This window comes from Pan paniscus, chromosome 12, assembly GCF_029289425.2.
Source record: "Pan paniscus chromosome 12, NHGRI_mPanPan1-v2.0_pri, whole genome shotgun sequence".
NCBI classification, from domain to species: domain Eukaryota; kingdom Metazoa; phylum Chordata; class Mammalia; order Primates; family Hominidae; genus Pan; species Pan paniscus.
The window spans coordinates 40,733,572-40,749,156 of NC_073261.2; the positions used below are offsets into that span (position 1 = coordinate 40,733,572).

Consider the following 15,585-nt stretch of genomic DNA (forward strand, 5'->3'; position numbering starts at 1 on the left):
TGAAGATTAAAAAGGAAAATATTTTCCTCAGCCAACCACCAAAGGAAAAGATATAAAACAAGAGGCTGGTTTAAAAACAGGAGACTATTTAATCCATCTAAAAATACACATCAGGAAATGAGCAGAACCATAGGAAAATCCTCCACCTCTAACAGAGCGAAGTTACTGGCTTTCTGCTTGCTCCAAGAATCCCAAGGCTTGATGTTTGGAAGGAATTATCTGTTCTTCAACTACTCCCAGATACTCAGACATAAGTTACACACATCTGGAGAAGGGTTCTGCCCTGCTGAAGCTAGACGGGAGCTCGATGCATGAGAGAAAGGAGCATCAATCTAGAAAAAAATGATCAAAGAACAGCTGAGTGACAGTGTGGGGCCATCCCAGGCAAGTGGGCTCTTGGTGCTCTGGTGTAGCCAGAACCCATACAAGCTGGGCTGGCCTAGGGAGCCCACCAGCCAGCCTGTGTTCAGCTACAGCTTCTGTGTTCTTATTTACCATCATCAGCCACAGCCCTTGGGAGCAAAGCCCTAGACGCCTCCTTCAAGCCCCCTGCTGGTTGGTTTCATCATTATCTCGCCTCTTCCAAATCTGTAAGAAATGAAAACACAAACTGAAGTCTAGGAGGCATTCAGTCAACAGACACTTATCAAATACCTATTCTGTGCCAGGCCATGGACAACTCGTCACCCCATTTACAAATCTGCTATACCCCATTTGGAAATCTGCTACAGTGGCTACAGCCACTGAGGAGAAAAAAGTTATCTCTAGAAGGAGAGGTGTCACTTTCTTCTTACAAAGCTATGGCTTTTGTCTCAATCTTCCTTCTTTTGCCAGGTACTAGGGCAGTTACATAAAGAGAAGACAGAGATGCTCTGTGCTCCATGGGTCAATCCAATGGAGAGGACAGACAGGCAAAGCGATATGGCCGGCACTAAAACAAACGTCAAGTAGAAAGCGCTGTGGGGTCACAAAGCTGCCTGGGGCTCTGGGGAGCACTTCGTGGTCGACTTCTAGCCAGCCTCCCTGATGAGTCTAGGTTCTTCCTCCTCGAAACCAGACCGCACACTTCTGCAAAACTAACCTGGCCATAATCGCAACTTTCTTTGCTCACTCATACATTTTCTACACTTATACTTCTTTTCTGAAAATCTCTGCTTGACTTTCAGGGCCATACATTCTGCCCCCAACTCACTACTAAGTACTTCCCAATAGGTACCTGGCCCTCCAACCAAGGTCCTAACTCTATCCCTCTTCCTGCCTTGGCCCACTCCTCTCACTGGCCCCATACCCCACCTATTTGTGGCTCACTAAGCCTGTGGCCAACCCACCTGAATGTAAGCCTCTGACAGTGTGATCATCTGGGGAAGGATGTCAGTCACCTGGAGGTCTTGTAATTCATACCATTTGCCTGTCCCCTGCAGAAAGTATGAAGAGCTGGGTTAGTCTGCTCTCTAAAACCAAAAGGGTGTAGAAGGAAAGGATCATAGCCAAGACTAGAAAAATTAGAAGAACAGCCACTAGACATCATCCAGCAACAGTCATAAAGAAGAGGGTACATGATTTCTGCTGGGCATGATTCAATTAATAGGACTTTTGGTGTGTCAATCATGGCAAACTCAATTCCTGTTGGGAATTTTTTTAAAGTACTGTTTTTTGTTTGTTTGTTTGTTTGTTTTTGAGACAGGGTCTCACTCTGTCACCCAGGCTGGACTGCAGTGGTGTAATCACAGATCACTGCAGCCTTGACCCTCTGGATTCAAGCGATCCTCCCCTCAGCCTCCCAGGTAGCTGGAACTACAGGTGTGTGCCACTAAAACTGGCTAATTTTTTTTTTAATAGCGATGGGGTCCCACTGTGTTGCCCAGGCTAACTCCTGGTCTCAAAAGATCCTCCCGCCTCAGCCTCCTAAAGTGCTAGGATTATGGGTATGAGCCACTGCGCCTGGCCCCTTGAAGTACAATGGAGTCTGAAACACTTCTGTACATCTTTTTAAAAGGAATTTAGTGGACACTAAAGATGAGAAAAGAGGAAGCCGTCTAATCATCACCTATGATGTCTCCTTCCTGCTCAGAAATGACAGACTAGACATTCTCACTTATGAGGTACACAGTGTCAACCACTGAGAGAACCTAAATATGGACATTCCTGGCTGAGCGCAGGGGCTTACGCCTGTAATCCCAGCATTTTGGGAGGCCGAGGTGGGCAGATCACTTGAGGTAAGGAGTTTGAGACCAGCCTGGCCAACATGGTAAAACCCCGTCTCTACCAAAAATACAAAAATTAGCCAGGCCTGGTGGCAGGTGCCTGTAGGTCCCAGCTACTTGGGAGGCTGAGGCAGGAGAATCACTTGAACCCAGGAGGTGGAGGTTGCAGTGAGCCAAGATCATGCCACTGCATTCCATCCTGGGTAATAGAGTGAGACTCAGTCTTAAAAAAAAAAAAAGCAACAGGTCATCAAGAAAAGGTGTCCTTGGTGGACACTGTCTATCACACTAATCTGATTCCTTTGGCCTAAGAAACCAGTGCTACAAATACAGCAAAACGTATCTCACTTCATGCTTCCATGAACAAGGAAAAAATGTTTCTACATTAAGGCAGAGGCACCTCTGGCCGCCCACCTGCCTTATCTAACCAAAGTTCTAAGAAATACCAAAGACCATTATTGTAGAATATAAATATTCCAGATCCTCTGGATATTACAATAGTTGAGAATATAGGAAACATAAGGAAAGCTCAGGATCACATAAGTAAGTTCCCATTCCTGCTTCAAGGACGAGTTAAGAACATGGGCTTTGAAGCAGAGTACCTGGGTCAAATCCTAATTCTACTGACTTGAGGTCAATTACTGAAACTCTGAGCCTAGGTCTCCTCCTCTGTAAAAAAGATGATACTGACATCTGTCTTGGAGGTGTGTTTTAATGAAAGAAATGAGATTAATGTACATTAAGTAACTGGCGTACTGCCTAACCACAATAAAGCACTTGATAAACAGAAGCTAGTTAAGATTAAACCCACAGTTCCAGAAGAGGCTAATCAAATGAGAACAATTTATGCTAATAATCTATGTGATATCAAATATATCTCAAGTACATGTTTTATCTGTTTTCAACTTGAGACAAATTCACAACATTTTTAAGATGAAAGGGAGCCTCTAAACCAGTGCTTCGCAAACTTTAATTTCTTACAAATCAGAGGGTCATGTTAAAATCCAGGTTCTGATGTGGTAGGTTTGAGGGGCCTGAGAGTCTGCATTTCTAACAAGCTGATTTCTAACAAGACTGATGCTGATGTTATTGGTCCAAGGATGCATCCCACTTTGGATGGTAAGGCTCTAGTCTAGGGCAGAGGTTCTCAACCTTGGCTGCACATCAGGGTCTCTCAGGGAACTTCAAAACATCAAATGCCAGCCAGGCACGGTGGCTCATACCTGTAATCCCAGCAGTTTCAGAAGCTGAGGCGGGAGGATTGCTTGAGACCAGCATGAGCATCATAGCACAACCCCATCTCAATTAACTTGAAAAATAGAAAAGACATCAAACAGAAAAGACATCCACCTCCAGACAATCTAACAGAAAGCCTTTGACCTTAATGCTGACTGATGTTTAGGGTCAGATAATTCTTTGTAACACGGGCTGTCCTTCGTGTTGTAAAATATATACCAACATCCCTGGCCTCTGCCCCAGCTGAAAACTACTATTATAACCGGCCTGGTGTGGTGCCGGGCATTGGGATTTTAAAAAGCTCCCGGTTGGTGTGGTGGCTCACGCCTGTAATCCCAACACTTTGGGAGGCCGAGGTGGGTGGATCACAAGGTCAGGAGTTCAAGACCGGCCTGGCCAAGATCGTGAAACCCCGTCTCTACTAAAAATACAAAAATTAGCTGGGCGTGGTGACGGGCGCCAGTAATCCCATAATCCCAGCTATTCGGGAGGCTGAGGCAGAGAACTGCTTGAACCCAGGAGGCGGAGGTTGCAGTGAGCCAAGATCACGCCACTGCACTCCAGCCTGGGCTACAGAGCGAGACCCTGTCTCAAAAAAAAAAAAAAAAAAAGCTCCCAAGGTGAGTCCAATGTGTAGCCAAAATTGAGAACCACTGCCTTAAACTAACTACTGACAGCACTACTACTTGCAGAGTCCCAAAGCCAAGGCCAAGCAAGGACACACTGAAGGGAACTGCCCTCTGAGATGCCAAAGAAACACCTGTTTTTGCCACTCTGTGCCATGAGACGGTCAGCAGCCACTCACATGATGAAGCACGTGGATCCGGTAGGAGCCCTCGGAGGGCTTGCCGTCATGCACGATGTTGGCAATGAGGTCATAGGTGGTATTCTTGTGTACTGCTTGTACTTCTTCAGACAAGTATTCTCTCAGATCCACATTTCTGTTAATGGTGAAAATAAAGCCGGAATAATCAGACAAAGGCTGTGAGGTTAAGGAAACTGTCCTACACAAACGGACCACAAAGTTGTTCAGCCCTATTTTAGGACCCTTGCTCTGGGTAGGCCTGCAGAGTCAAGAAGGTCCAGGTGCGTTGGAATTCACAAAATATGCCAAAATGAATGACAGGGTTACACAGCTTCCCATATGATTAAAAAAAAAAAAGAATGACAGGCAGTGGCTCATACCTATAATCCCAACACTTTGAGAGGTCAAGGTAGGAGGACTGCTTGAGCCCAGGAGTTCAAGGCCAGCCTGGGCAATGTAGTGAGACCCCTACAAAAAAAAAATTAGCCAGGCATGGTGGTACATGCATGTGGTCCTAGCTACTCAGGAGGCTGAGGTGAGAGGATCACTTGAGCCCAGGAGATTACGGCTAAAGTGAGCCAGGACCACACTATTGCACTCCAGCCTGGGCGACAGTGAGACCCTGTCTCAAAAAACCCCCAAAAGGAAGAAGAACTTTCAAATAGTTAAAAAGGAAAATATATAGACAGTTAACAAGAATATTAAGATTAAATACATAATTTTAGGAAAAATATATCATTTTGGAGTCTACAAATATTTATAAAAACTTATACAATACAAGGTAAAATTAAAAAAAAGACATTGCATCATAAAAGTTGTCTGATGTGCTACCACTCATTACATGAAACAAAACCATGTTATCACTGGAAGAGTTCACAAGAAACAGCTAATGGTGGTCACGTCCAGTTATATATCTCCCTTTGAAGTTAGACTGTGAACATATTAACTGTTCAAAATTACAGAGTTTAAAATGTAAACCATGTGGTAATAAACAAACATACAACTTTGTTGTAATTATTATATGTAGCTTTCTATGTATTGGTGACAGCTATTTGTTTCTACAGACTGACAGTGTCCCATATATGATGCAGTCAGACTGCAATAAATATTCACTGTTAAGAAAATGGAAGCCAGGTGCAGTGGCTCATGCCTGTAATCCCAACACTTTGGGAGGCCGAGGCGGGCAGACTGCCTGAGCTCAGGAGTTCGAAACCAGCCTGCGTAACATGGTGAAACCCTGCCTTTACTAAAGTACAAAAAAAAAAATTAGCTGGGCGGGGCGGCGTGCACCTGTAGTCCCAGCTACTCCGGAGGCTGAGGCAGGAGAATTGCTTGAACCCAGGAGGCGAAGGTTGCAGTGAGCCGAGATAACGCCACCGCACTCCAGCCTGGGCAACAGAGCGAGACTCCATCTCCAAAAAAAAAAAAAAAGGAGATATGAGTCCTGAGTCCATGTGAGCTCTAGCCAGCCAACCTGCCTTCCTGCTGCTAAAGGCTGACTTCTCATTTTATTTTCTCTTCAGCCTGAACAAAAGCTGACTAGACTTGTCTGAATGAGTATCAGAGAAGAAGTCTTTTTTTTTTTTTTTTTTGAGACAGAGTCTCGCTCTGTCGCCCAGACTGGAGTGCAATGGCGCTAGCTATCTCAATTCACTGCAAGCTCTGCTTCCTGGGTTCACGCCATTCTCCTGCCTCAGCCTCCCGAGTAGCTGGGACTACAGGCGCCCACCACCATGCCTGGCTAATTTTTTGTATTTTTAGTAGAGACGGGGTTTCACCGTGTTAGCCAGGATGGTCTCGATCTCCTGACCTCGTGATCCGCCCGCCTCGGCCTCCCAAAGGGCTGGGATTACAGGCGTGAGCCACCGTGCCTGGTCCGGAGAAGTCTTTATACTCAAGATTTCATGACTGAACCAAAACTGTCCATGCGGCAAAAGAGAAATACTACGTTTAATCATTTTGTGTTAGTAAATAGGAAAAGGAGCAAACTATTCATTTTTTTTTTTTTTTAGTAGAGACAAGGTCTTGCTATGTTGTCCAGGCAGGTCTCAAACTCCTGAGCTCAAGCAATTCTCCCACCTCGGCCTCCCAAAGTGATGACATTACAGATGTGAGCCACTGCGCCCAGCCTAAAAGAGCAAACTATACTCATCTCCCAACCACAGCAACAGACCAGTTAAGAGAATGGCTAATTACCTGAAAGTGAAACTTTAAACCTGCCCTCAAAAATCTCTATCTCCAAATAAGCAGAGGGTGCCTAATCACCATAAGTCTGATAACTCTCCGACAAAAACAGAATGTGTTATGAATAAAACATAGGAGAAGACAGGTATGAAAAAGATCCTTTTCAAGAAGTATGGACAATGAAATGATCCAGAATTGTATTACTCGAAGTAATTACAGCACATAAAATAAAGTGCAAGTTTCCAGAATTAGTCACAATTTGATGTTCTCTAAAAGACTGCGTAGTTAAGAAACAATCTTTTTCTCAACTTCTCCGAAGTAAGCTTTCTGAAGGACAAACTTTTATATTGGGCCTACTCTAGGCCCATAAAAGAAACCAATGGGGCAAGGAAATTTCTGTGGCAACTGAGCAGAAGTACCATTGATACACAATCTTCCTCCCTCTGGAGTTGCCCTTGGAATCCAGACTGCCCCTACCTACCAGGAACAGATAGGTGACTGGCAATTCACAAGAGGCTAGTGCTGAAATAAAACTTTGACACACAGACTTTCGAAGAAAGCACCTCTGTCATCCTACTCAAGGAGGCAGAGAACAAACCTCTATGTCCCCCCATTTAATTCTAGTCACAAACAAGATGCTAGTGGAGAAAAGTGTAGAAAAAGAGAAAAAGAAATTCCCCTGTAATTCTCAACTGCAAATGTTCTCTCTCCTCACCCTCCATGGTTCTAAGAGTCCTGGCAATACAATAATAAGATGTTACACCTGGACAAACCCCTAGGGCTCAGGCCCATCTACTCCAAGCCTCTCATTTTATCTATGAGAGAACATATCCAGAAAACACGCAAACTATGGGTCTGAGGTCCCACCACTAAGACAGCCTAAAACTCAGGCCTCTTAATTTTAGATACTACCTTCTTAAACACTACATGGAATTTAAAACTGACACTATTTTCTTTCTTTCTTTCTTTCTTTCTTTTTTTTTTTTTTTTTTTTAGCACAGTCACACTCTGTCACCCAGACCCAGGCTGGAGGGCAGTGACACCATCTCAGCTCACTGCAGCCTCAATCTCCAAGGTTCTAGCCATCCTCCTGCCTCAGCCCCTCAAGTACCTAGGACTGCAGGTGTGCACCACCACATCTGGCCAATTTTTTGTATTTTTTTGTAGAGATGCGGTTTTGCCATGTTGCCTAGGCTGGTCTTGAACTCCTGAGCTCAAGCGATCCAGCTGCCTTGGCCTCCCAAAGTGCTGGGATTACAGGCGTGAGCCACCACGCCCAGCCAAACATCTTCTTAAGTATGAAAAACCTTGTCTCTTGAGAACTGAAAACCAACAGTCTACCCTCAAAAAGGATCTTGCAGAAGTTTTCTGAGTTGGAAGGAAGCAAACTAAAAGCATCTAGTACAACTCTAGTGTGCAAAAAGGTGTGATGGCCAGCAAATAGATGGGCAGACCCTCACTACTCAGGACATCTTCCAAACCAGGCAGAATCCTACCTGTCTTATCCTACTTGCATCATTTCTTCTTCTCTATGCAGGAAGACTATAATTTCCAGCTAGCAACAGGAGAGAAGATAAAATAGGGATTGCATCCCAATAAACATCAATCTTTTGTGGTCCCTGAAATAACTGTATCCTTCCAATAAAAACTCTTATCTACTGTAGGTAGGCTCTGTTCCTTGTAATCCCCAACTAAGACAGTCCAAAATTAATACTGGTAAAAATACAAGAGAAGAAATCCAGGTTCACTCCCCGTGAGAGAAGTGAGGCAGGATGTTACTTACGTAATAGGGAAATTGACAATAGTTGGATTCTTCTCAACAAAGAAGTTGTTCTTAGTGAATCTCTTGATACAAAAGATTAGATATGGAGGCAACTTGGTAAGCTGGAAGCGCTTCAGAAAGTTCTCCTTGTAAGTCTTATATTCCTAGAGAAAGAAAAGAAAATTCTCAAATTAGTGCTAAAGTTCAGTAGTATTAGAGCAGGGGCATGAGTTTTTCGTTTCGATTTTTTAAAATATAATTTTGCCTCACACTTAAGTTCACAAGACTCCTGGTCTGAGAAATTATGTATGAGGCTTAGGATGTGCAGTTTGGCTAAGGCTGATTTAAAAAAAAAAAAAAAAAAAAAAGGCCGGGCCTGGTGGCTCACACCTATAATCCTATCACTGTAGGAGGCCGAGGCAGGGGGATCATTTCAGCACAGGAGTTCGAGACCAGCCTTGACAACATGGTGAAACCCCATCTCCACTAAAAAGGAAAAAGAAAAAAAAAGAAAGAAAAAAAAAAAAATATATATATATATATGTAAAGAAAGAAAGCTAACCAGGCACGGTGGCTCACGCCTGTAATCCCAACACTTTGAGAGGCTGAGGCAGGCAGATCACTTGAGGCCAGGAGATCGAGACCAGCCTGGCCAACAGGGTGAAACCGCATCTCTACTAAAAATACAAACATTAGCTGGGCATGGTGGCATGTACCTGTAGTCCCAGCTACTCGGGAGGCTGAGGCAGAAGAATCGCTTGAACCCGGGAGGTGGAGGTTGCAGTGAGCTGAGATCACACCACTGCACTCCAGCCTAGGCAACAGAGTGAGACTCCATCTCAAAAAAAAAAAAAAAAGTATGTCTCCCCACTTTTTGGAGTTTCTCCTCTCCTAAATGACCTTCCTTTCTCTATACTACCCCAGAGGCAGACAGAAAGCTGAAAACAGGATATATGAGAAGTACAAGAGGGGGCACTGTGGTTGGGCAGTGGTTCACATCTGTAATCCCAACACTTTGGGAGGTTGAGGTGGGAGGATCCCTTGAGGCCAGGAGTTAAAGAATGGCCTGGGCAACAAAGTGAGCACTCTCTCTACAAAAATACTTAGTTGGACGTGGTGGAGTGTGTCTAGTCCCAGCTACTCAGGATGCTGAGGTGAGAGGATCACTTGAGCCCAGGAGTTTGAGGCTGCAGTGAGCCATGATCATGCCACCATGATCACCCAGACTAGGTGATAAAGCTAGACCCTGTCTCAAAAAATAATAAAAAGGGGCACTGTAAGTTAAGAGTTGGGGGTGACCACTGAGAAATACCAACGAGTCTGGGAGGCTCAATAAAGTCAATATAATTTATAATAAATACGTCACATACATGTGGTGATTCTTACATATAAAATGAAAATGGGCCAGGTGTGGTGGCCCACGCCTGTAATCCCAGCACTTTGGGAGGCGAGGCAGGCTGATCACTTGAGGTCAAGAGTTCGAGACCAACCTGGCCAACATGCTGTCTCTACTAAAAATATAAAAAATTAGCCAGTCATGGTGGCGGATGTCTGTAATCCCAGCTACTAGGGAGGCTGAGGCAGGAGAATCGCTTGAAACTGGGAGGTAGAGATTGCAGTCAGCCGAAATCACGCCACTGCACTCCAGCCTGGGCGACAAGAGCAAAACTCTGTCTTGAAAAAAAAAAAAAAAAAAAGAAAGAAAATGAAAAAGTCGAGAGAGCAAGGGTAAGTATAGGCAGGGCAGGTGTGTTAATGGGCTACCTTCTCAGTGATGCCATTGAACTTAGCCAGGATGTTGAAGAGTGGCACTTGGGGAATGATGAGCTGCTCCTTCTCGTCCTTGTAGAGGGGGGCAGTAGGAAGGTCCAGCGTCAGGTACATAAAAGTGGACTCCACCATTGTCTCCTGGTACTCGTCATTATGGAGCAACTGCTCTTTTTCTTCTGCTGGCTAGAAATGAATGAGAAGAAAAGAGAGGAAAGGAGTGTGACGGGTATAGGAACCAACACAGAACCGATGTTTTACCACGCTGACATTTCCTTCATCTGAAAGAACAAAGAGAAGTGCCCGAGAGATTGGGCAGTTTGGCATGCACCACCTGGTTAGATTAACTTAAGAACCAACAGGTTTCCTTCTTTAAAGATATTTTGCTTATATACCAGACTATCTAAAAAGCCCTGAGGCCAAGTGTGATGGCTCACGGCTGTAATCTCAACACTTTGGGAACAAAGGTGAGAGGACTGCTTGAGTCCAGGACTTCGAGACCAGCCTGGGCAACACAGTGAGACTCCATCTCTACAAAAAAAAAAAAAAAAAAATTGGCCGGGCATGATGGCTCACACCTGTAATCCCAGCACTTTGGGAGGCCGAGGCAGAAAGATCACCTGAGGTCAGGAGTCCAAGACCAACGTGACCAACACGGAGAAACCCCGTCTCTACTAAAAATACAAAATAAGCCGGGCGTGGTGGTGGCGCCTCTAATCCTAACTACTCGGGAGGCTGAGGCAGGAGAATCACCTGAACTCGGGAGGCGGAGGTTGCGGTGAGCCGAGATAGTGCCACTGCACTCCAGCCTGGGCAACAAGAGTGAAACTCCATCTCAATAAAATAAATAAATAAATTAATTAATTAAATTAAATAAAAATAAAAATTAGCCCGGTGTGGTGGTGTGTATCTATGGTCCCAGTTTCTGGGGAGGTTGAGGTGGGAGGATCACTTCAGCAAGGGAGGTTGAGGTTGCAGTGAACCATAATCACGCCACCATACTCAGCCTGAGTGACAGAGATCTTGTCTCAAAAAGGAAAAAAAAAATCCATTAAAAAAAGAAAGTGGGCCGAGCACGGTGGCTCATGTCTGTAATCCCAGCACTTTGGTAGGCCAAGGGAGGTGGATCACCTAAGGTCAGGAGTTTGAGACCATCCTGACCAACATGGTAAAACCTCTTCTCTACTAAAAATAGAAAAATTAGCCAGGCATAGTGGCGCATGCCTGTAATCCCAGCTACTTCGGAGGCTGAGGCAGGAGAATGGTTTGAACCTGGGAGGTGGAGGTTGCAGTGAGCTGAGATCATGCCATTGCACTCCAGACTGGTCAACAAGAGCAAAACTCCATCTCAAAAAAGAAAAGCTCTAAGACCATCTAGGAAGCTTAGCTGAGGGCCAGGCACGGTGACTCACGCCTGTAATCCCAGCACTTTGGGAGGCCGAGGCAGGTAGATCACCTAAGGTCAGGAGTTCGAGACCAGCCTGGACCAACATGGTGAAGCCCCGTCACGACTAAAAATACAAAATTAGCTGGGCGTGGTGGCAAGCGCCTGTAATCACAGCCACTCAGGAGGCTAAGGCAGGAGAATCGCTTGAACCCAGGAGGTAGAGGTTGCAGTGAGCTGAGATGGCGCCACTGCACTCCAGCCTTGGCGACAGAGGGAGACTAAGAAAAACAAAAAGAAAGCTTAGCTGAGCTTTCTGAAAAAACACAGCAGCACCACCTAGTGGCCAGAACACTTAAACCAGCATAGTACATCCAACCACTAACTCCCAAACTGAAAAAGTGCACTAGTATGACAGGGACCAGGCAGAGCGGCCACTAGGCAGGTGCTTTGTTGAACCTCTTCACAGGGCAAGCAGGCTTGTCAGTTCTCTGAGCATCTCTTCATCTCCCCTACGTCCCCTCAAGCAATATGAATCAGTCCAAGACCCAGGCTCAATTAACTCACCAGATCAGGATGGGGAAGCTTTTTAGTGAAGATCCTCATGGACCCCTGGAAAACATCAGTCACAATAGCTGCACAAACAGGAAGCAAGAGACAAATTCCGTGAGGATGGAAAACATGTCTAAAGTATATTTCCAGCTTCTAAATTTCTGAAATAAACCAGCATCTTCCAGCAAAAGACACAGAGCTCTCACTAAACACAGAAGTTTCCTTTTGTACTATATACCACCAGGGTACCTTTATAATTATTTGTGTAAATAATTACTTTATTTCTCTTAAGACAACTTTTTATCCTCCATCACAGGGCCTGGTCCATAAAAGAAAAGGTAAATGTGTTCAAAATGAAGGAATGATTTACAGAGCCTGGTGATACATGAATTACAAAAAAATTCACAAGCAAAACAAGGTACAGCCAAGGAACTTCCCATAACCATAAGCTACTTTCAAAGAGAGACAATGTCCAAACTGTAATGAAGACAAGAGGACAATGACAGACTAAGAGATGGGCCAGAACAGGATCAAAGCAACAAGAGAGAAAGCACAACCAAGTTCTAGAATCCTGCCAAGACGCAAGTTAGAGAGCTCAGAGGGTTAACACAGGCTGAACACACCTGGTAGAGAGGGCAGGGCCATCCAGTGGGAAAAGCAACAGGCCACAATCCCACATATCAAGACACCATCACATCTATAATCCTAGCACTTTGGGCAGATCACCTGAGGTCAGGAGTTTGAGACCAGCCTGGCCAACATGGAGAAATCCCATCTCTACTAAAAATACAAAAATCAGCTGGGCGTGGTAGTCTCCCAGCTACCCTTGGGAGACTGAGGGAGAAGAACTGCTTGAACCTGGGAGATGGAGGCTACAGTGAGCTGAGACCGTGCCACTGCATAGCCTAGGTGACAGAGCAAGACTCTGTCTCAAAAAATATATATAATAAAATATCATTGGGACTATAACCATATTCTAGCAAAAACTATGGAGAGGGGCCTATTCAGAAAGAACATTTAGTTTATCTATAACACAGATACTAGCCTACCCCAGATAAACAGTTAACAAAAGAATGGGAAGTTGCCTCAGCCTCCCAAGTCACTGGGACTACAGGCACACGCCACCACACCTGAATAACTTTTGTATTTTTGGTAGAGATGGGGTTTCGCCATGTTGGCCAGGCCGGTCTCAAACTCCTGACCTCAGGTAATCCACCCACCTCGGCCTCTCAAAGAGCTGGGATTATAGGCATGAGCCATTGCGACCGACCGCAAAGTTTTTTAAAAGGGAACAAAATAACTCCTTTTTATAAGTAAATGACTTACTCTTCTTTTTCTTCTTTGTGCCCCCCAGAGCTGAGTGCAGAGCATTCAGAAACCAAGACAGAAAGTCAACGCCATCTCCTGGAAAAAAAGGAAGGGTGGAAAACGTTGAAGCTAAGTGGCATTAGAGTTAACTTAAACCATGCACTGGTTGGCATTCCTGGTTCTCCCCCTTCCTCTCTGGCCATGCCATCCCATCCCAACTGCCGTGCATCCTCCTCTATCTTATCATTAAATGCTGGCACTCCTCAAGGTCAAGCTCTCACTCCTCCGATCTTGACTCTCTCCATAGGCTCTCCGATTCATACCAGGACTGTATCGCATCACTCAGTGATGACCAAAACAAATGAACATGACCTTTTAACATCCACTTTTCTCCAGAGTGAGCTCAGACTTCCTTCTTCCCTTCTGCAGCTCATGAAGATTCCTGTCTTTTAGGAAAGTGACTAGCACCCAGACTGAAAAGGCATACAGAACAAGGGGTTCTGAAAGCAAGGGGTTCTGAAAGCAGATTGACAATATTCCATGAAAATGCTGTCTACGGAACCTGCCACTCAGACATTTCGGGGATAGTGGCTACTTTTTTTTTTTGAGACAGAGTCTCACTCTGTCGCCCAGGCTGGAGTGCAGTGGCATGATCTCAGCTCACTGCAACCTCCGCCTCCTGGGTTCAAGCGATTCTCCCACCTCAGTCTCCTGAGTAGCTGGGATTACAGGCGCCTGCTACCATGCCCAGCTAATTTTTGTATTTTTAGTAGAGACGGGGCTTCACCATGTTGGCCAGGCCGGTCTCGAACTCTTGACCTCAAGTGATCCTCCCGCCTCAGCCTCCCAAAGTACTGGGATTACAGGCATGAGCCACTGCGCCCAGCCAGATAATGACTACTTTCTCTTCAACGAAGATTTGCTTCTATTTAGTTCCTCTTTGCTCACGCAATTAAAATCTCAAAGACTATAGTATATCTTCCTCAACTTCATTTCCCTAAACCCAGAGGCCTCTAACAACTCCATAGAATGATTTTCTTTTTATTCCCTGTACACAGAATGCTCTTATGTAACAAACTACCACAGCAAGAAACACTTCACACATCTAAACACTCGGCAACTAATAACCTACTAGGTCTCAGAGATGGAGGAAATTATGTTTATGTGACTTCATAACTATCCTAGCCAATAGTGGCTATGACAGAAGAAACTAGACACGTTGATTCTCAGGGTACCCTGGTTTTTCTGCAACTCTACAACCCAATTATGCCCTAACTTTCCAAGCTGCCAAAAGCTGACAGGCCCCACTATCCACCTTCAGGCCATAAGTCACCTGTGGAACACAGTGAATGCTGACACTCATCCATCCATTCATGGTCCACAAAAAAATCATTCTCAACACAAATTTCTTCCTTTCTTGCAGCCTTAATATAAAACCCTGGGAGCTCAGGGAGTTGGTCCAGAAACAGAAATGTCTCTATAAACACAAGATAACCTAGCCACCTAGTTCTTGGGAATTAGATGGTCCTACAAAGCACACAAACAGGCTGTCACCTGTTTAGAAGGGTGAGGCACCCAGATTTTTTCTTCGCGACACAGCGTCTCACTCTGTCACCCAGGCTGGAGTGCAGTGATGCAACTTCAGCTCACTGCAAGCTCTGCCTCCCAGGCCCAAGGAATCCTTCCACCTCAGTTTCCCAAGTAGCTGGGAGTACAGGCGTGTGCCATCATGCCTGGCTAACTTTTACATTTTTTGTCGAGAGGCAGTCTCACTATGTTCCTCAAGCTGGTCTTGAACTCTTGGGCTCAAGCAATCCTCCCACTTCGGCCTCCCAAAGTGCTGGGATTACAGGCATGAGCCAGCGTGCCTGGCCCCAGATTAAGATTTCATTGGCCATGTTGTAACCAACCCGAAGTGTATCTTATTTCCTACTAACCCTGAAACAAGTGCTCCATGGGCCCCATTCCTTACCACCTTGATTCCTCCTATTTCTCCTTAAGTACCAGAGACTCTTAAAAGCCACTACTCGACATCCCCTCTAAGTCAATCCTCAGCCAGAATAATGTTTTTCTTTTTATTTTACAGACAGAGGTCTCACTCTGTTGTCCAGGCTGGAGTACAGTGGAACCAACATGGCTCACTGAAGCCTCTACCTCCTAGGCCCAAGCGATCCTCCAACCTCAGCCTCTCAAGTAGCTGGACTACAGGTACATGCCACCATGCCTGGGTAATTTTTAAAAATTTTTTGTAGATATAGGGTCTATGTCACGCAGGATGGTCTCTAACTCCTGGGCTCAAGCGATCCGCCCACCTTGATCTCCCAAAGTGGTGGGATTACAGGTGTGAGTGACCATGCCCAGCTGGAATAATGTTTTAAAAACA

The 15,585-nt window shown here is 45.1% G+C and overlaps 1 protein-coding gene across 3 annotated transcripts in view; it reads right to left on the bottom strand.

Annotated features, from left to right (window-relative positions):
* Positions 1 to 66: 66 nt before the first annotated feature.
* Positions 67 to 15,585, bottom strand: part of USP39 (ubiquitin specific peptidase 39) — a 46,096-nt gene continuing 30,577 nt past the window's right edge. For 2 of the 3 annotated variants that reach the window (XM_034953476.3, XM_034953474.3), the window contains exons 7-13: positions 13,221 to 13,298; positions 11,910 to 11,977; positions 9,956 to 10,144; positions 8,213 to 8,355; positions 4,246 to 4,381; positions 1,329 to 1,415; positions 67 to 588 (exon numbers count right to left, since the gene is read on the bottom strand). In XM_034953476.3, coding sequence (XP_034809367.1) covers positions 541 to 588; positions 1,329 to 1,415; positions 4,246 to 4,381; positions 8,213 to 8,355; positions 9,956 to 10,144; positions 11,910 to 11,977; positions 13,221 to 13,298 — 749 coding nt within the window. In that variant the 3' untranslated portion in view covers positions 67 to 540. The remainder of the gene's footprint in view (positions 589 to 1,328; positions 1,416 to 4,245; positions 4,382 to 8,212; positions 8,356 to 9,955; positions 10,145 to 11,909; positions 11,978 to 13,220; positions 13,299 to 15,585) is intronic. The other variant, XM_034953475.2, reaches the window with a different exon arrangement.